General features: G+C 38.0%; 3 protein-coding genes across 8 annotated transcripts in view; all 3 read right to left on the bottom strand.

Moving 5' to 3' along the window:
* Window positions 1-20723, bottom strand: part of LOC127803852 (transcription factor IIIB 60 kDa subunit-like) — a 123170-nt gene that overhangs the window by 47724 nt on the left and 54723 nt on the right. For 5 of the 6 annotated variants that reach the window (XM_052340429.1, XM_052340428.1, XM_052340427.1 and 2 more), the window contains 6 exons: window positions 18519-18686; window positions 18302-18436; window positions 5218-5278; window positions 5001-5122; window positions 3709-3789; window positions 3226-3363 (listed from right to left, as the gene is read on the bottom strand). In XM_052340429.1, coding sequence (XP_052196389.1) covers window positions 3226-3363; window positions 3709-3789; window positions 5001-5122; window positions 5218-5278; window positions 18302-18436; window positions 18519-18686 — 705 coding nt within the window. The remainder of the gene's footprint in view (window positions 1-3225; window positions 3364-3708; window positions 3790-5000; window positions 5123-5217; window positions 5279-18301; window positions 18437-18518; window positions 18687-20723) is intronic. The other variant, XM_052340431.1, reaches the window with a different exon arrangement.
* Window positions 11300-11827, bottom strand: LOC127803855 (protein bfr2-like). The gene has a single exon (XM_052340433.1). The coding sequence runs from the start codon at window positions 11825-11827 to the stop codon at window positions 11300-11302; it is 528 nt and encodes a 175-aa protein (XP_052196393.1).
* LOC127803854 (uncharacterized) lies at window positions 12039-14280 on the bottom strand. Its single transcript, XM_052340432.1, has 2 exons — window positions 13019-14280; window positions 12039-12904 (listed from the first exon to the last, which is right to left on the bottom strand). Exons 1-2 carry the CDS (start codon window positions 13974-13976, stop codon window positions 12054-12056), a joined length of 1809 nt encoding a protein of 602 aa, XP_052196392.1. The 5' UTR covers window positions 13977-14280; the 3' UTR covers window positions 12039-12053.

The raw sequence follows: 20723 nt of genomic DNA on the forward strand, positions 1-20723 counted from the left end.
TGCAAATTTTAAACTAGAAACATCATCAAAATTCAAACTTAAAGTCTCAAATTCAAACAAGCATCAATCATCATGCAAAGTTTTAAACAAACATATAAACACTATAAGTCCACAATCAAGAAAATGTTTTCATTTTGAAAAATGATATTTTTCTAAGTCTAGAAGATTAGCGCATTATAAGGAGATATAAAAAAATGTTTTCATTTTGAAAAACTATCTCTCGGTATTTTGATAACTAATATTCATTGTTGTTAAAATGATTTTAATAAATTTTTCAAGAAATAGTAAGTATGTATTTTGAGGGTGGTAAAATCACTAAATCTCGAGTTTGTACTAAAACCAAAATTCTATTTTCTTATTATTATGGATTTTGATTTTTTAGATATTTTTATTGAATTCAAATGGAGGGTATTTTCTTATTTACATTTTTGTATTAAAGTAAATGAAAGGTAAAATATAAATAAAAGAAAATGTGGATATTTACTTAAAACCTAAGTTTCAAGCTGTAAATATGTTGTAATGTATACATGCTGGAACCGAGAAGAGGGGAGGAATTGGGCTGCCCAGGTTTTAATTAAAACATAAGTTTCATTAAGTTTCATGAGGCACACCTAGGCTCACCTCGGCAACTCACCGTGCAAGGCGAGGGCCTCGCTGAAATCGCCTCGCCTCGACCTAGGCGAGGCGCTGAACTGGCGCCTTAAGGAGCCTTGCGCCTAAGCGGGCCTTTAACAACTATGGCCTCGTCCACGTCGTCAACTACAACGGAGCTCCCGCAACCTATCTTTTGCTTCCGTCGCAAGTGCCTGGGCCGTCCGCTTTAACCTCCATCGGACTCACCACCATTTGAAATGTCTGCTGCAATCATGGATGCTTGGTGGTTCGTTTAACTCTCCGACAAACTGTCGCTCCTCATGAATGTCATTCCTTCGCGTCACCCCACCGTCCACTACTAACGAGCAATGGTTGTCTGCTTCTCTAGCTTGCTCGCTGGTCACAAGACCACCAGCTCTAGGTCGGAATCACCTTCAGATCTACTTTGCTCAATCAATCCTACTAAGAATCGTTGGAATCGATTACCAAAATCGCACAACCAACAGCCGAAGAGCGACTACTCTGATACCAATTTATCATTCTAGTCCTAAGCTAAACCCTAGGACTATGACGTGTACCTCCCTTAGTCCAAATACACATATGATTTGTTAAGGAAGGTCGGGATGCAAGATTGCAAGCCTTGTGAAACACCAATGAATTTGGGTGTTGCATTGCTGATGAAGGAGATAGTTTCTCAGATCCATCTCTCTATAGAATGATTATAGGTTCTCTTCAATATCTAACCTGTACACCCTTACATTGTTTTTGTGGTAAACAAATTGAGCCAGCTTGCATATGCCCCTAAAGCACAACATTGGATAGCTCGTATGCGCTTACTTCAGTATTTGAAGGGTACTATTGGTCTAGGGTTGAAGTTTACACCTACAGCCACTAATTGAGTCTAATGGTCTTTACCAATGCAAACTATGCAAGATGCAAAGTAACAAGAAGGTCTACCAGTGACATATGTGTTTTTCTTGATTCAAATTTGTTGATTTGAAGTTCTAAAAAGCAATCAGTAGTAGCCCAATTTGTGAGAGAAGCAGAGTATAGGTTGTGGCTCAAGGTGTTACAGAAATCAGGTGGCTCAAGTCTTTGTTCACTAAGTTGGGTTACTCTTTATCTCATGTTCTAGTTTTGTTGTGTGACAATCTTGTAGCTAAGAGTATAGTAGAGAATCTCGTTTTCCATTCTCGTACAAAGGATATTGAAATAGACGTTCACTTTGTTAGAGAGAAGGTAGAGAACGGAGAAGTTGAGATTCAGTATCTCCCTACACTACATCAAATGCTAACATCTTTACTAAAGGGCCACCAAGGGATAGTTTCTCTTTTCTATGTGACAAGCTTGGACTCAAGTTTTCTCCTATTTCTCCTATTCATCCTCATCTGACAGCACCCTCAGATTTAGATAAGACTAAGCTACCAAGTTCTACCAGTACAAGGGGGTCCAAACTAAGGGGGAATGTTAGAGAAAACAAATGCTCATAGTGCTGATATGTTCGTTGTATTGCTAAACGATAGCTACTATTTTATGTTAATGTGTTATGTTACGTTTCGTTATGTGTTCTGTTATGATGATATATTTGTTCAGTAGTTAGTTAGATGGTTATTCTATTGTTAGTAGAAGAGGCGGTTGTTCAGTTGTAAGAGGGCAGACTCGTATAAATAACTGAACTGTCCTATTATTTATTAATCAGTTGATCGAGGCATTATTCAGAAACTCTCTCTTGCATTTACTCTTTGTTTTCTTTCCTGAAACCCTAATTACATTGAAGAAGGAAAAGTGACCCCAAAATAGGAGTAGGTGGCTGAAAAAGGCATGGCCAGTTAGCAAGTTGCTTCACTAACTTGTCAATCACCTTGATTTGCTTACAAAATAGGCCCTATAGGCACTTGCTCCAAAACAACTTACTTGTAGATTGAGGAGCTCTATGGTATAAGGTGAGAAAGTGAGAGAAGTGCTAGAAAAAAGAAAGCAGAAGTGAGGGATACCAAGGAAGGGAGAACATGGAGAACGTGTTCCTAGAAGACTTGAAGAGTTGAGGCTTTGAGTGAGGTAAGTACATTATTATGGCAACATTATGCATACATGACTTTATGGCAACCTGAGGAAGGCCATCCTGCGTAAAATTTTTCACTTGTAGTTTTGCAAGGATTTATATTGTCCATGTGACTTTTAAAAGTTAACCAGCATCATAAATGTTGCATCACAGCCTTAACTTGGTCAAGATAAGGTGTACTTAATGATGATTAATGGCTCACTTTAATGAAAGTACTAAACACAAAGTACTGAATAAGTTACAAAGTGCACCAAATACAAGCCATGGAAGGGTATTCAAGATTTGTGCCACAAGACAATCCAAGGGCTGTGGTAGGCAACACATCCCAGGTAAGGCATTTAGGACGGGAATGCTCTGGGACACAAAAGAACCTTACCACCCCACTAAGGCCAGTTCCCAAAAACAACATTTAGGTGTAAAGAAAATGTAAACCAAGTCAAGCAGTCTATTAGAATAAGAAAATTTTGAAGTACAAATGCAAAACTAGTAAAGCTTCGCACCAGCATCAAGAAGCCTGTAACAAAATAACAAGAAGTTATAATAATGCCGTGAAACCTGAGTGAAATTACCTTTCTAGATTTTGCCACAGCTGCAGCTGCAGCTGCGGCAAGCTCCTGAGCAGCTTGCATTTCCTCTGGACAGTTGTGAAAATTTGCCTCATAAGCTTTCTTGGCAGCTGCTGCAGCTGCTTCCTTAGCAGCTTGCTCCTGTTCACAGTCAAGAGAAAAAAAATAGTTCTTGCACACATTACATTCAGTCCAAATAGTCTACACCCACCAAACACAATAGGCATAACAATATATTGATAACAACTAAAAGGACTCATGACAGATGCCAGCCAGATTTAAGGGTTTCAGTGCAACATAAGGAAATTAATAACTATTTCATTATTGCTGTTGTCTACTGTAAATTAGCAATAAGGCTTCTTATGGAAGCTTACTCATTATGAGTCAAAAAAATACCCTCTAAAATGGTTAATAAATAATACAACGTCACTTGTATTCACACTATGACAATAGTCAATAATCAATTGCAATACACAATTAGATCACCTCCAGGTACTCCTCGTTCAGTTTTGTCCATATCATCTCTTTGTATTGTTTCTCCTGCTCGTTGAGAAGGTAGCTATCAACCTACAACAACCAAACAACAAACTACTAATGAACAAAGAACCACTATGTGCACCTGGCTGAAAGCACACAATGCGACATTAAAGCAGTCATCTTCATCTAGGAAATCATCATATAAATTGAAAATTACATGATCAGAGAATACAAAATAGGAGCAGTGTGAAAACTATATTTTTTCAATTTCATAATCAGATTATGTGCAAAGATTTCAACAGTTCATAGCACCCTTAAATTGATTGTATATACGACTTGGGTACAAGTATCAGATATTGGTATGTATCTAGAGGTCAGACTTGTCAATTTTATGAATTTCAGGATACGCAATATGCATCCGAACATAAGACATGATACAGGAATGCAAACATAGAGAACAATAAATCTCGCTAACCTACCCCTACACTTATTAGTTCTATAACTAAAAATTAAGGTTATGGATTAATTAGGATTCATTAATTGTTAACTATTATGTGTATTTTTAAAAATTGAATTCATTTTACATTTGAAATTTAAATTGTAGTGGATTAATATTTTTTTAATTATAAAAGTTACATATATTCTCTTCTAAATCACAAAAAGAAATTTTTTTTTTTTCCTGTTAAGTTTCATTGTCTTTGAAAGCCCAAATGAAAGTCCACTCTGTCTGCAATAAGAAAGATGATTTATTAGTTATCTATAACTTATTTCTTTCTAATGTTCATGACATTAGAGATGAGTTAAGTGTTTCAAGAATGGGACCAGAGGTGGTAGTTGCTTAAAGCTGAGAAGCTTGCCAAGAAGATCTTGTTGTCAGAGGTAATCACCAGGAAGCATCACCAAACATGTTCGTTGAAGGCCAAGAACTTGTTCAGAGCAAGGTAGCTGCGATCAGAGCCAACACAGGGCACAAACTAGGTAAGTACAGTTCTCACGTCACAGCCCAGATCTGGCTTGTACAAACCCACATCTTGGTTTGCAAAAACTGAGATCTGGGTTTTTCTTTTGAGATAAGTCGAGTGGAGCGAGGTTTGCTGATTGGAGAGATGCTGGCTCTGACGCATATTCTGTACCAGCACCAGTGTCTTCCCATGTTGACACTGGTACAATGCCTAATAGTTGAAGTCGATGTAACATAGCCCAATAGGACAACTAGCAGGCACAACATCTAATCACCGCCAACACATTAAAAAAAAAAAAAACTTTTAAGAAAAATTATTTTAAAGGATTTGAATTCATACCTCATTATCATCAATATCAGAAAAATTTTCCTGTTCATCATCAGCAATATTACTCATGCCATCAACTCCATTGAATTTATCACAAGTATCCTCATTAATAGCTACGTTATCAGTAGCAGGGCCTGAAACCATTCATTATGAGTTACAAAATTTAAGCATTTCATTGCCTTGAGGGTATATGTGATACTTCTTCCACAGACAAGAGAAAAGAGCTCACCTTTGCTAGCAGACCTGGAAAAAGGCTCCTCTTTGTTTCCATTCTCTGGTGTATCCAAGTCCTTCTCAACAAACAAAGAGATAATTAGATAGATGTAAAAAATTAAATAGAACAATATAGCAACACAAATTAATAAATAAACCTAGTTAACAGGTGCAATAAAGCAGCACAAAGCTAGAAAAGAGAGAGAGAGAGAGAGAGAGAGAGAGAGAGAGAGAGATACAAATAAAAAGATTGAATAATTTAGTAAATTCACAATAAGTTTTGGTAAATATTAAAGAATATTAAAGAGAAAGCCACAGGGAAAAAAAATTATGTTTTTGGTAAATAATAGAAAACAAAAAAAACTAGGCCTAATTACAGTACCCACAAAACATTTACTTTTCCCAATCTATGAATGGAATAAAAATCATATTCTCAACATTTTTATTTAATTAAATCATCTGTTGGACTAATGCTATATTTCCAATATACAATACACTATCATTATCATCATCAACTGTGCGAAATGAGAAAAAGAGGCAAGCTAGGGTTTTAGGTAGAGAGAAAACGAGGCACGTCTAATTGAAACAAAATTCAAAAATGAACAACCTAAACAGAATCTAGCGGAAAAGTTGTTTATATAGGCACAGCATAACCGCCTTACATAGATATAAAAATAACAAACAGCAACATATAACTAACAGTTAACAGTAATAAAACATAACACGTGACACTATAAGATATAAACAAAAGCAGCATAAAATCACGTGATATGTTCTTCCACAATCCCCCACAAATTAGACTCCCTTCTTCTTGAGTTTTCCTTGACTGATCCATTAGTGATTGCCGTTTGAGTAGGTGACTTCTGCAAACAAATCTTCACGTAGCCATTGAAATCTTCCTTTAGGTAAACTCTTAGTAAAAAAAATCAGCAAGCTGACTAGCTTTAGGAACGTAGTGAACCTCTACTTCTCCCTTCTCCACTTTTTCTAGCACAAAATGGACATCCAATTCAATATGGTTTGTGTGAGAATGAAACACTGAATTCTCTGACTTACTCTTGGCAGCAATGTTATCAGTCCATACTATAGGTGTGCTCACTTTTATAGCCCAACTCCGTAAAGAGAGAGTTTAACAATAGTAATTCAGTCACCCTAACGCAGCATGTGAAAAAACACACCAAAATAAACCCCTGAAAGAGCAAACTTCAATGGCCGAAACTTGGCTTTCAAGAAGACGCAAAAACAAGACCGTTTTACTAAGAAAATCCAAATAGGTTGCTGAAATTTGATTAAGAAAAACTTGATTACAAACTCTAGATCCTAGCCATATTTATAGTATTTGGCTAATCCAAATCCATTTAATATTTATAAACAAAATCCAACTAGAATTCTAATAGAAATAAATCATAAATAAAAGTCAACTAGAATCCTAATAAAAATAAACCCTAATCAAACATGAAGTAGAATCCTAAATCAAGTCGAAATATGAAATTGAATCCTAAATCAAGTAGAAATATAAAGTAGAATCCTAAATCAAGTAGAATTCTAAAACTTAAGAAATATTAAAATAACATTATGGCACTACTATTTTGCTGATACTGTTCTGATTTGGTTAGATCGACCTTGGGCCGAATCTTAATTGGTGACTGCATCATTCACCTTCACTTGAGAAAAATTCGACCTCGAATTTTGATCCTGTTTGGACAAATCCACATCCGATAAGTACAAAGAGAGATTAGCCACATTGAATGTTTGGAAATACCCATATGATTAGGCAAATCCACAACATAAGCATTATCATTTATCTTCTTTATAATCTTGTAAGGATCATACTTCTTTGTAGAGGAGTTCATGGTGTGGTTTGGGCGATTTAGGGTATTTTCAATATGCCAAACCGCACGGTTTGGTTTAGTCCGCGAAAACCGCACCAGACTGTACCGCAATTTGCGGTGCGGTCTGGTGCGGTTTCCACAATCTGATGCAATATTGATCAAAATATAGCAACAACCACATATATAAACCAAACCCATACCTGAAACTCAAAACTCAATAGTAAAGAAGAGAACTTACAGTGATAATGAGCGAGAGCGGGTGCGAGAAAGAGACAGGGGCGTTGGGCAGCCTGCACAATAGCGACCGCCAGCCACCGAGCGAGATGCAATGAGTTAGTGACCATTGGCTACATCGTTGTGGATGGCGATAGTAGGGGGCGGTGGAGCTTGCAGCAATGGGAGGTAGTGGCAGTGATCGAAGAAAGGCTATGGGAGCAGAGAGTAAGAAAGAGAGAAATGAGAAATGGGGGTCACTTGTGCAAGGCAGAGAAAGTGAGAGAGAGAATGGTGGGACGCAGAGGCGGTGGGAGCAGAGAGAGAGAAATGGGGGCGTCATTTTCAAAGAGAGAGAGAGAGAAAATGGTGGGGTTGCGTGAGTCTGTCAATTCAAAATGTGGCATTGGCATTGGCATCAACATTTATTTAATGCAAAGGACATGTTTAATGGCATTGGCACCTGTGCATGCAGCTTTAATTAATGCAAAGTAGATGTTTTAATGGCATTGGCAGCCGCGCATAATACCTTTAATTAATGCAAAGGATGATTTTTTATTAATTTAATAATAATTTATATAATTATAATTTTATTATTTCCAAAGAGTCGGGCGGTTTGGTTTGAAACCGAACCGCTGAAGGCCCAAACCATGTAAACCGCGATTTGGGTATATTGCAAACCATTTCCGACCGCTTTGATGAAAAAACCGACCGGTTCAGTGCGGTCTGGTTCGGTCCGGCCGGTTTTCGCGGTGTGTTGGTTTTTTTGCACACCCTTACTTCTTTGACTTGAGCTTGTTCTGTTGTCCTGTTGGAATCCGTTCCTTCTTCAAGAATATTATGACTTCATCTCTAATCTCAAATACCTTGTGTTTTCTATACTTGTCAGCTATCGCCTTGTACTTCTTATTTGTGCAACCTTTGCTTGACACCTTCCTGAGCTGCTTGAACTTTTCTGTTAAAGGAACATGAGCAAAGACATTCCTCCCCTTCTTAGCCATATCTGCATTGGCATGGGTCCAACAATTGGTATGTTTGTTGCCCTCTACCTCCATTGTATTATTACTGTTAGATTGAGGATGTTGAACATTCCATCTTGAGCGCTTCTCTAATTTGGTAGATCTTATCACAAGTCTTTCTCCTCTCATTAGCTTTCTTGATTTTAACTCCTCAACGGCTTCTGAATTCATTCGTAGATTTTTCTTGCCAAGAGAAGCATTCTTTTGCAAATGTTTCGAATAAAAGCTTATTCCATGACTACCAACAGTCTCTCCATCACTTAAAATATTAATGCTTGAATCCTCTTTTGGTCCAAGCACTTGATCAGCTATAGCAGTAGTTGAGTTAACTAGCCTAGGAGATCCATCCAACACCCCTATCCACAAAGAGACCCATGTGACCATCTTGCTTTTGCAATTGCGAAGGTGAATATGTTCTTATTGCCTTAGATTCAACCATGCCAGAGCTTAAATAAACTGTAGAAGAATTTGCTACCATAACATCCATCTCCTTTACAGTCACAAGTCGATCAGAAGAAACGCCTCCATCATTAGGTTGCAAAGCAATGCCTGAGCTCTCGAGACTGGAAAATACCCCAGTATGAGTCAATAACCTTGGAGTTTCTATCATGTTAGCAGCATAAATCAGACCTGAATTTGTAGACGTTGACGTTGCTGGGACAACATAATCTTCGAAATCAAGCTCCAAACTCATCGAAAAGCCATTCTTTAGTTTATACTCATCGTTTCCCCAATGGTTGTGTTGTTGCGCATTCCTCCTAACCCCTCTACCACTAGGGTTGGCTATCATACGACCAAGATCATCCTCATCGTCGCTATCATCCATCATTGGTCTTCTAGGATTAATGAGAACAGGATTAATGGTTGGTCTTCCCAGTTTATCATAGCCGGCTTGATTCATGCCATTAGTCCGGTTCCGATTATCCTTAACTCGTTGTAAAATGCCCAATTGGTTGCGGATTCGCTCCAATTGCTGCTCCATTGTACGAGTTATTTCTCGTTGTTCTTCGATTGCTCTCCAAATCGTGGGCAGCCCCCGATCACCGTCACGAGGCTGGTTGCTACCGTTACCTTCAAAATTGGCCATCTGATTGGTTAATGAACCGCTCTGATACCACTTGACGCAACGTGTAGCGCGCGTGTGAAAAAACACACCAAAATAAACCCTTGAAAGGGCAAACTTCAATGGCCGAAGCTTGGCTTTCAAGAAGACGCAAAAACAAGATTGTTTTTCTAAGAAAACCCAAATAGATTGCTAAAATTTGATTAAGAAAAACTTGATTACAAACTCCAGATCCTAGCCATATTTATAGTATTTGGCTAATTCAAATCCATCTAATATTTGTAAACAAAATCTAACTAGAATTCTAATAGAAATAAATCCTAAATAAAAGTCAACTAATCCTAATAAAAATAAACCCTAATCAAACATGAAGTAGAATCCTAAATCAAGTAAAAACATGAAATAAAATCCTAAATCAAGTAGAAATATAAAGTAGAATCCTAAATCAAGTAGAATTCTAAAGCTTAAGAAGTATTAAAAAAACATTATGGCACTACTATTTTGGTGATACTGTTCCGGTTTGGTTGGGTCGGCCTTGGGCCGAGTCTTGATTAGTGACCGCATCACACCCCTTGAGCGATGGCTCGATATTCAACTTCCCCTACTGATCAAGCAACAACATCTTGCTTCCGAGAACTCCACACAATCAAGTTATTTCAAGAACACAAACCCCACTTGTGAAGCATCTAGTGATTCGACAACCAGCATGGTCAGAGTCTGTATAAACCACCAGAGGAAGGTTAGTAGATGCTGGAGCAAACAATAAGCCCAATTCGATAGTACCTTTAAGATATCTAAGGAGTCTCTTACAGGGCAACCAGTGTTGCTGAAAATTTTCTTTGGTCTCCCTCTTTCGCTACAAATTTCCTTTCATTTTATCCACTAGCCTCGAAGGAGCTTATATTGGCTTTCTACTACCATGCCCAAATGATCTTACTCTTGCATGTTCAATAGGCGCCACTCTTTTAAGTATTATTTTTGTCTCCTTATTTTTTAAAATCATATATTATGTCTATGCTTATTTTACTTTTCCATATTCAGTTGAATGCTTCTTAGCAGCTAGCTAACCCTATCATGATGCTATAACAACCAGAGAGATCTTACTGTACTTGAAGTTGGCAATCCCTAAAATATGGTAATATTTCCTTTCACTTCAAGACAAGAACATTATTACTCAATCTGATCCAAGAAACAGTGTTTCAGAATAAGCGCCCCTTTCAGTCAATAGAATCTGTATATATAATTATATATATATATGTATGTATGTATGTATGCATACTAAAAGTGGCATCAAGATTACTCAACTATACTCTGGGAGGTCCAAAACTTCATCCAGAGATGTGAAAAAATCAGGAGATGGGTGAGAGACTGCAAGTCGTCCATAAGCAGGCAGCAATAGACATAGATCAGCCTCCTCCTAATCAGATCTTAAAGCATGAGATTCTTACCATTAACTGATACCCACATAACAAATATATAACTAGAAAGAGTCTCAAAGACACTATTTCCAGAATGCCTAACCCAGCAAGAGAAACTAAAGCTTTGTAACAAGATTTCAGCTCAAGAAAGTCCAAATTTTTATTTTATGCATAGTTCTGAAAGGCGCGAGGCGCAGCGAGGCGCAAAAGGTCCTGGAGCCTGAGGCGCGAGGCGCACGAGGCGAGGCGCGCCTTTGCGAAGCGAGGCGCACCTTTTAGGAAAAAAACTCAAAATCTTGTAAAATCATAAACAATTATCAAATTATCAATAATAACACATTCATATCATTCATGATTCATTATCTTCAAATTCTATAAACTAACAACATCAAAGTTAATTCATTCATCATGCAAATTCTAAACTAGAAACATCATCAAAGTTCAAACTTAAAGTCTTAAACTTTACCAAGTAGTAAGTACCAATTATAATGCAAAGTTTTAAACAAACACATAAACATTACAAGTCCACAATCAATATAAAAAAGTTTTTTAATCAATCATCATCAAGGAGATCATCAACATCAAGGTCAATATCTTCATCATCCCCTTCAATCACCCCTTCATCTTCTTCTTCATCTCTCAATTCTTCTCCCTCTTCCAAGTCTTCATCATCTTCGGTCCCTGCCTCACTTTCCTCCTCTTCAATCTCTTGAGTTACTCGCCGCTTTGAAGTCGAAGCCGAAGTTGATCCCAATTGTGATCGAGTTTGTTTAGTTCTAAATTGATAACTAGGCTCTCCAACTCCTGCAGCCGCAGCAACATTACTCCATGTCAACCCATCCCCAATGTCATCTGGAAAAATAGTTTCATCATCTTTATCATTCTCCTCATCAAGTTTTCCAGTCAACCATTCATTGCTTTCATCAATGTCGGTCAATATGATAGGGTCAATGGTATCACGCATTTGATATCGACGCCTCAATGCTCTATTGTATTTCACAAACACCAAGTCGTTTAAACGAAGTTGATCAAGCCTGTTTCTCCGTTTAGTATGAAGCTGCAACAATTTATGCAAAAACATACTAAGAATAAGTTACATGAAACAAACCAACTACTAATAAAAATTGTAAGTGTATATGTACAATGCACTTACATTTTCAAACACACTCCAATTACGTTCACACCCAGATGAACTACAAGTCAAGCTAAGAATTTTAATTGCAAATTTTTGCAACGTAGGTGTTGACATTCCATATGAAGCCCACCATTCAGCTGTCCAATAAAATTCATGGGTTAGTTATTATCTATTATCTAGAATGATTATATATATAATGTAATATATATATATATGTACCTGGTGATTTCTCAGCTCTCTTTCTAATAGCCATATAGTTTCCAAAGAACCCATCTGCATTGTTATACATCGAGAGCTCAGCATCAATTTGGTCTTGAACCTTTATATCTGGATTTAACTTTCTAATGCATTCATATAAGCCATTCATGATCTCTGTATCTATATGTTCAGCCTTGTAGAAATATTCTGGGTTCAAGTACCAACCAGCTGCGTGCAAGGGGCGATGAAGCTGAACATCCCATCGATTATCAATAATCTGAAAAATGGGTGCATACTTCTTTTCATCCCCATTAAAAGAGTTAGCAATCGCTTCTTTGGCCCTATCCATGGCCTCATATATGTATCCCATAGCAGGCTTCTTCTCACCATCCACTAAGCGCAATACACGCACCAATGGACCAGCCACCTTTAAAGCAAATACAACATTGTTCCAAAATGAAGGCATCAAAATCACTTCTACAACCTTTTTAGCCCCCGCTTCTTTTACCCACTTGCTTGTCATCCACTCCTCGGAGGTAAACATCCTTCTAAGGTTGCTTTTCAGACTATGCATCCTGCCCAAAGTGATAAAGGCAGTTGCAAACCGTGTTTTTGCAGGCCTCAACAACTCTTTCTTGTCAGTAAACCTTCTAAGCATGTTTACTAGACCCGAACGAGTATAGATATAGCTATTCACCATAACAGCTCTCTCAAATGTCTTCTTCATATTAGGCAACTTGAAAATATCTTCCAACATTAAATCCAAACAGTGCGCTGCACATGGTGTCCAAAACAACGTAGGATATTTTGCCTCCAAAAATCTTCCTGTTATTATTTAGAGTGAAATTAACAAGATATTAGTAAATAATAAATATCTAATGAATATTCAAATTGTTCTATTTATAAACATAATACAAATTACAAAAATGAATTTCATACCTGCTAAAACATTGTTTGAAGCACTATCGGTGACCACTTGCACCACATTTCTTACTCCAATCTTTTCCACACATTTACTTAATAATTGAAACATCTTTTCCCCAGTCTTTGAATAGCTAGAACCATCAACAGACTCCAAGAACATACTTCCTTTAGGAGAATTGACTAAAAAGTTAATCAATGTCCTTTCCCTCTTGTCTTTCCAGCCATCTGACAAAATGGAACATCCATATTTGGCCCACGCCTCTTCATGATCTTTCATCATTTCACGAGTGGCTTCCACCTCTTGTTTGAGAAGAGGAACCCTGACTTCATGGTAACTAGGCGGCTTCACACCCGGACCATACTGACCAACTGCTTCTATAAATACTTTAAAACTGTCATATGTCACTGCATTGAATGGAATGCCTGCATCATACATCCATCGTGCAAAGCTTCTACAAACTCGAGCTCTTAACTCTTTTTTTGCAAAATCATGCTCACCCAACCTTGTTTGCTTTCCTTTGCCCTTGCTTTTCAACACATTAACTTCTGGGTCTTTAAGAAAAACATCAAGTGGACCTTTTTGTGTTGGTCCTTTAACACTACCAATACTACCAGTACCGCTTCCACTTCCGGTAGATACATTGGGTCTTTTTCTACTTTGAGGCAGCGGCTCATCATCATCATCATCATACCCTTCACCAAATTGAATATCATCATCTAACGATGCTATATTTCGCTCATCCCTGTTATTTTTCTTCTTTTGCATGTACTCTCCAATCTCTTCTTTTACTGATGGAGGACATTTTGGACAAGCTTTAGTATTCCTAAAACCGCCCACAAGATGTTGTTTCGCCCGAAATATACCACCTTTTGTTACTTTACGACAAAATTTACATGTGGTGGTATTTCTATCATTAGGATCAGCTTCAAAATAATTCCATGCCGGGTCCGTTTTGGAAGTGGTTGACGACATTTATTGGGCTGTTGCAACACAGTTCCAATTTCATCAAAATTCTCCTAATTATAGAAATAAATTATAAAGACTTAAAAACAAATTTCAGCAACCAGCAGCCAGCAAAATAAATTAAGCAAAAATGCAAGAAATAAACAAATAAAATACAACTAAAGAACTTACAATATGAAATTATGAATATAGGAGAAGATGTGGGCAGCGGCGGCGGCAGCTTTAGGCCCTTAGCAGCTTCAACTTGAAGAGCTCAAGAGCAGATGAGAAGAGGCGAGGAAGAGAGGAGAAGACCGTGGCGTGGGCAGACTCAGTAGAGGAGAATAGAAGAAAGGGTGCGACTGGAGACTGGAGAGGAAGATTGAGCAAGCAGCGAGCTGGAGAGGAGAGGAAGAGAGGAGGCAGGCGCGGCAGAGAGGAAGAGGAGGATCGGGCTGGGGCTGGAGAGAAAGAGAGGAGGGGGTCGCAGCTGGAGAGGAGAGGAAGAAGAAGATCGGGCGAGGGCGAGCTGGAGAGAAGAGGAAGAGAGGAGGCAGGCGAGGCCGCGCGGCTAGGGCTAGAGAGGAAGAGGAAGAATGGAAGATCGGGCGAGGGCGAGCGAGCAGGGAGGGCGAGCGAGCAGCGAGTTGGGAGGAGAGGCAAGCACGGTAGATGCTATAGTCGGGAGGAGTGAGGAGCGAGCAGCGAGCTGGAGAGGAGAGGCAAGCGCGGCTGGATGCAGTCGGGAGGAGAGGCAAGCGCGATTGGGCTGCAAGATTTAAGTAGAAAACCTCAGTTTCATGAGGCACGCCTAGGCGCGCCTCACGCCCCAGCGCCTAGGCGCGCAAGGCGAGGGCCTCGCCAAAACCGCCTCGCCTTGGCCAAGGCGAGGCGCCAAACTGGCGCCTTAAGGCGCCTCGCGCCTAGGCGCGCGCCTAGGCGCGCCTTTGATAACTATGATTTTATGTACCAAACAACATTATCAGTCCCTCTTATAAGGCATACATAGCCATCAAACATATTGATAGCATTGTTGTAGTATAATGTACAGCCTTTGTTTCTGACTGGAGGACCCCATCCATCTCTAGGGTGTTAGATGGTCTCCATCCTTTGATAATTCATGAGGGAGTGCTCCTCCCTATTGGTCCCAAGCTCAGATAAAGGCGGGTCGTGTTAAGTAGCCGATAGCCAACGTAAAACCTAGTCGGATCCAAACATGAATTCTAGACAAGCTATAAAAAACCGTTAGAACGTAACCCTTCATAGTAGCGCACTACACGACCCGCGTGTAGTGTCAAATGAGCTAGGGTCACTGCATCGGCGCTCGGATGTAGTGACAAATGAGCAGGGGTCCTCGCATTTGGTTGGATGGATGCAGATAAATAAGTTAGTCCAAAATCAAAATCAAAATCATAAATTAAGGATTGGATCATAGAACATAGAAACATTAACAGGCAAAATTATGGAAGTGATAGATATGATGATTAGGAGAAAGATTAATATTATATGCCTTCAAGAGACGAAATGGGTAGGAAAAAAGCAAAAACTTCATCAAAATCTATATATAAAATACAGTACACAGGAACTAATCGAGCGAAAAATGGAGTGGGGATTATTATGGATAAAAGCTTAGTAGATGAGCTAGTGGATGTAAAGAGAATAGGGAATAGGATTATTATGATGAATGTTAGTCTAGGAAGAATAACTATGAATATCTTTAGTACATATGCATCACAGGCGGGGTTAGGTGAGGAGATAAAAACAAAATTCTGGGTGGAAATGATACCAAGAGGAGAGAAAGTTATTATAGGAAGTGCCTCAAATGGTCACGTAGGTAGAGACGGAAACGGCTATAAAGAGGTACATGGAAGGAATGGATTCGGGGAAATCAATAATGAGGGTAAGTCTATTCTAGATTTTGCTATGGCATATGTGCTCATCATAACCAATACTAGGTTTAGAAAACAAGACGAACACTAAATCACATATAAAAATGTCACATCAAGCACCCAAATAGACTACCTCCACATGAGACAAGAGGATCGGTTATGATATAGGGATTGTAAGGTGATAAAGGGGAAGTGTCTAAATACTCAACATAGACTTTTGGTACTTGACATCCATGTAAGAAAATGGAAGAGAAAAAATCGTATAAAAGAAAATCCAAGAATTAGGTGGTGGGATTTAAAAATGGAGAAATAATTAATCTTCAAAGAAAAATTAAGGGGAAAAAGGGAATGGAATGAACAAGGTAAGGCAAGCCAAATGTGGAGGGAAATGGCTAAGACCCTAAGAAGCATGACAAAGGTAGTCCTTGGAGAGACAAACGGTAGAGCCCCAAACCTCAAGGAGTCTTGATGGTGGAATGAAGAGGTACAATTGAAAATTAGAGATAAGAAAACTTGTGCATCAGTGTAACAATGAAGAAAATTTTAAAAATTATAAAAAAGCAAAAAAGGCAGAAAAAAAAAGTTGCTAGTGAAGCAAGATTAAAAGCATATGAGAATCTATATAAACGACTTGAGACAAAAAATGGAGAAAGAGATATATATAAATTAGCTAAAGAAAGAGAAAGAAAAACAAGGGATCTAAGCCAAGTGAAATACATAAAAGATGAAAACCAAAATGTATTAGTGAATGAGGGAGCAATTAAGGAGAGATGAAAGGAGTATTTCACAAAATTATTCAATAATGGTGGTGACACCAGAGTTAGGCTTGGACATCTTAGTAGCTCCAAAAAAAACATGAACTATACATTTTATCGACACACAAGTTTAAAAGAGATAAGATAAGCATTAAAAAAGATGAAAAATTATAAGGTTGTGGAACCGGATCATATATCAATAGAAGCATGGAAATGCATTGAAGAAAAGGGCATTTCTTAGCTAACGAAACGTAATCCTTAAATCAAAAAAGATGCCAAATGAGTGGAGAAAGGGTATTTTGGTTCTTACATACAAGAACAAGGGAGATGTTCAAAACTTGAAAATTACAGAGAAATTAAGTTAATGAGCCATACCATGAAACTCGGGGAGAAAGTAATAAAGCAAAGACTCAGAAAAGAAACAGATGTATCTGAAAACCAATTTGGTTTCATGCCTAATAGGTTAACAAAGGAAGCTATATACCTATTGAGGTGACTAATAGAAAGATATCGAGCTCATCAGAAGGACATGCATATGATACTTATAGATTTTGAAAAGACTTATGATAGGGTTCCTTCAAAAGTATTATGGAGCATTTTAGAGAAGAAAGAAGGCCGAATAGCTTATATACAAGTCATTAAGGACATGTATCATAATGCAAATACAAAAGTCAAAACATAGCGGAGGGGATATTGAACCTTTAAAAATTACAATGGGATTGCATCAAGAATCTGCACTAAATCCATACTTATTGGCTTTAGTGATAGATGAACTCACTAAACACATTCAAACAGAGGTGTCATGGTATATGTTATTTGCAGATGACGTAGTATTGGTGGATGAAACAAAAGAGAGAGTGAACATTAAGCTTGAGATGTCAAGAAAAAATTTAAAGATTTAAATTAAGTAGAAGGAAAACATAATATAGGAATGTAGATTTAATAAGAATGCAAGAGTGGATGATGTTATAATAAACTTGGAAGATCAAATCATATAAAAAAAAGACCATTTTCGATATTTGGGATTAGTGATCCAAAAGGATGGAAAAATTTACAAGGATGTCACACATAGAATTAAGACAGATTGGCTAAAATTGATAAATGCATCGGGAGTGTTATATGATAATAAAATCCCATTAAAATTAAAATCCCATTAAAACTAAAAGGAAAATTCAATAGGACAACTATATGACCAATTTTACCATATAGCTCAGAATGTTAGGCAATAAAATACCAACATGAGCATGCGTCAAGCATAGCAGAGACGAGGACGCTAAGATGGATGTACATACATACAAGAACAGATAAAATTAGAAATAAGATTATTCGTAATAAGGTAGGAGTAGTGCCAATCAAGGCACAGATGAGGAAGACTAGACTAAGATGGTTTGGGCATGTGAGAAGAAGACAAATAGACACCCTAGTGAGGAGAGTTGATGAAATGGAACAAGTAGTTAACAAAAGAGGCAGAGACAGGCCCAAGAAGACTTTGGGAGAGATTAAAATTTGATATAAAGTGTATGGGACTAAACAAAGATGTGACGAAAGATAAAGATACATGAAAATCTAAAATTCATATAGCCAACCCCACATAGTGGGATGAAAGCTTGATACATTGTTGTTGTTGTTGTTCTTTATTTTTTGCTTTATCTCCAAGGTCATTAACTATAAAATCAGGTAGCAACAAGTACAGAAAGAAAATCAAGCATACCACTCTGTCTTTCAGACCTTCAATTGGAACATCGACATTTTCTTGGGCAGCCTCCTCCATCATTCTCTCCCACTCAGCATGCTGAAAAGCTGGAGGATCTAATCCTCCATCAAGCCCTCCAGAAAGTTTTATGAACTATGAGAAAAAGTAACAACAAGAATCATAACGTTCAAAGCTAATCATCTCATAGACATAGTTGGAAGGAGCAAGGAGTTACATCATTATAGCAACATTCACAAAGCCCAAGAGCAAAAGGGGCTTTCCCACTGCCCTTATGTTCACAAAGCAATTCATTTGTCCCACACAATTTAAACGCAATATCTGGATGTTTGGTTGAGCCACAATATCTTTCAAGCTCCTCTGCCTTTGTGTTGAACTCCTCAATCTACACAGAAAGGAGCGATTAAGAATCATGAACAAGATGTGGAAAGAAAAAACTTTACATCAAATCCAAATATGGAAAAGATCTAAATTAAGTACTTCCCAGAAAATCAATGACCTTATAAACAATAATTAAATATTTCCCAAGAATGTTCCAATACTGCTTGCTTGGTAACAAACATTTAAACAAAAATCAGCATACAAGGGTGTCATTTTGAAGAGTGGCTCTAAGAACACTCAAATCACTTTGCTTCATTTATCCATTTCAAGTGCCCCAAAAGATGATTGGGTTGATGGCTTCCCCATGGTTTAAATAACTCTAGGTGTAGTTAACATCCTAAGATTCACTAGCAAAAACAAAAAAGATCCTACAAGACTCCGGCTGGTAGCAAACTTATAAAGATGGTAGATATTGCATTTGTCAACCTTTTTTTTTATGCAAAAAGCATTTAATGAAAGCGAATACGAGTGTAAGTACGTTGAATCCATTGATTCCCACACAAATTATCAAAAATCATTTCTTGTTTAATCAGTGACTTCAAAGAATACCCTAGACTAATACAACAATTATGAATATGATTGCATAAGAGTGCTCAAGCTGGGAATAAGAGGTTTGCTGCAAAGCGCCATAGCAATTTAACATGGTATCACAACTCTAATTTAAAAGGTCTCATATTCAACTCTTCTTACATGTGTTGATCCATTGTTCACCGATATTGGTCTTTGTTTCCATTATTCATATTTGTCATTACACTCTTGTTCTTGTACATAGTGTGTCACAAATGAAGAATGTGGATGTCCGATTTAATTTTTCATGCTCTGTTATTATTCCAACTGTGATAATTAGTTTCATTTCCGTATTTCATTTCAGCATTTACCTTTTCAGATTGTATTTCAATTTCAATAAAGAGGTATTATTAGATAGGCCTAGAAGGCCCACGTGTATGGGCCTAGGAAAAAGACAAATTAGTTGGTTATAACCTCCTAAAGGGAGTAATCTACTGTGCACGCCTCCAACGAAGGCCACATATATATATTCTCTAAAGGCGAGCTGTAAAGGACATCGAGAATCATTCACCAGAATTATGATTCCTTTCGTCCTCTCTATTCTCTCTCTCACTCTGTTCTCTCTTTTCTCTATCTCTTTTCTCTCTTCTTTCTCTCTTCTCTCTATCATTCTAGCTTTGCATCCCTGCCATCTCTTGAATTCTCACTGAATCAAGAGAGTAACTCTTGTCTTTGCCTCAAGCAACGACAATTTGGTATTAATGCACTAGTCTTGGCCGTAGTTCATCGAGGCGACCACCATAGCAGACAGTACCCACATGAAAATTTTCAAAGGACAGTTACAGCAATTCAGCTCGTCCTTGTCCAACTTCCAAGGTCATGTGAACCAACTAGAGCTAGGGAATGAAAGGAACCATAAGGCGGCCTTGATTGTGGATCGTAAGGTGGAGAGTTCGATCGGGGGACTAGAGAGAAGGTTGGAAGGCACGCTCTCATTAATGTGTGAAGAAGTAACGCAAATGAGAGAGGAGATGGGATCCCAACTCCGACGCTTCATGGTCACATTTACCGGCCAAAACACGTTAAGAAAGGCTCCGAACTTCCCTCATAGGGATAGAACAGAGCCCATAATTCCAGATTTTAGGAGAAACAGAGCACCAAAAAATGCAAGGATTGAAACCGAACAAGAAGGGGTAGTGGTGATAAGAAATAGGGGTCAAAAAGAGCAGAATCAACCCCAACCCCTGGGGTTTCCTATGCCTCGGATGGAAATCCCAGTGTATGAGGATGCTAAAGGAATAATATTTTCAAATAGTTGATTGTCATATTCCTTTATTATAATTATTTAGTTGTATGTTGTTCTTATGAGGCAGTGATGCCATTGTCAGTCATGAGCTACTAATATATAAAGTAGCTCATATCATTTCTTTGTAAGATTTTTCTTGATTGCAATTCAGTAAAATTTCCAATGTGCATGTTTCCTTCATCCTTATTGACCCTAGGGTTTTCCAATTAACATGGTATCAGAGCCGAC

The sequence above is a fragment of the Diospyros lotus genome, chromosome 6 (assembly GCF_014633365.1).
Source record: "Diospyros lotus cultivar Yz01 chromosome 6, ASM1463336v1, whole genome shotgun sequence".
In the NCBI taxonomy this organism is placed as follows: Eukaryota; Viridiplantae; Streptophyta; class Magnoliopsida; order Ericales; family Ebenaceae; genus Diospyros; species Diospyros lotus.

What these genes read in the sequence shown, in the direction of transcription:
- LOC127803854 (XM_052340432.1), bottom strand. Translation starts at nt 13,976, where the DNA reads ATGTCGTCAACCACTTCCAAAACGGACCCGGCATGGAATTATTTTGAA. An exon ending in TTCAAACAATGTTTTAGCAG is followed by an intron (nt 12,905 to 13,018) that starts GTATGAAATTCA and finishes AAATAATAACAG; the next exon opens with GAAGATTTTTGGAGGCAAAA.
- LOC127803855 (XM_052340433.1), bottom strand. Translation starts at nt 11,827, where the DNA reads ATGTTTTTGCATAAATTGTTGCAGCTTCATACTAAACGGAGAAACAGG.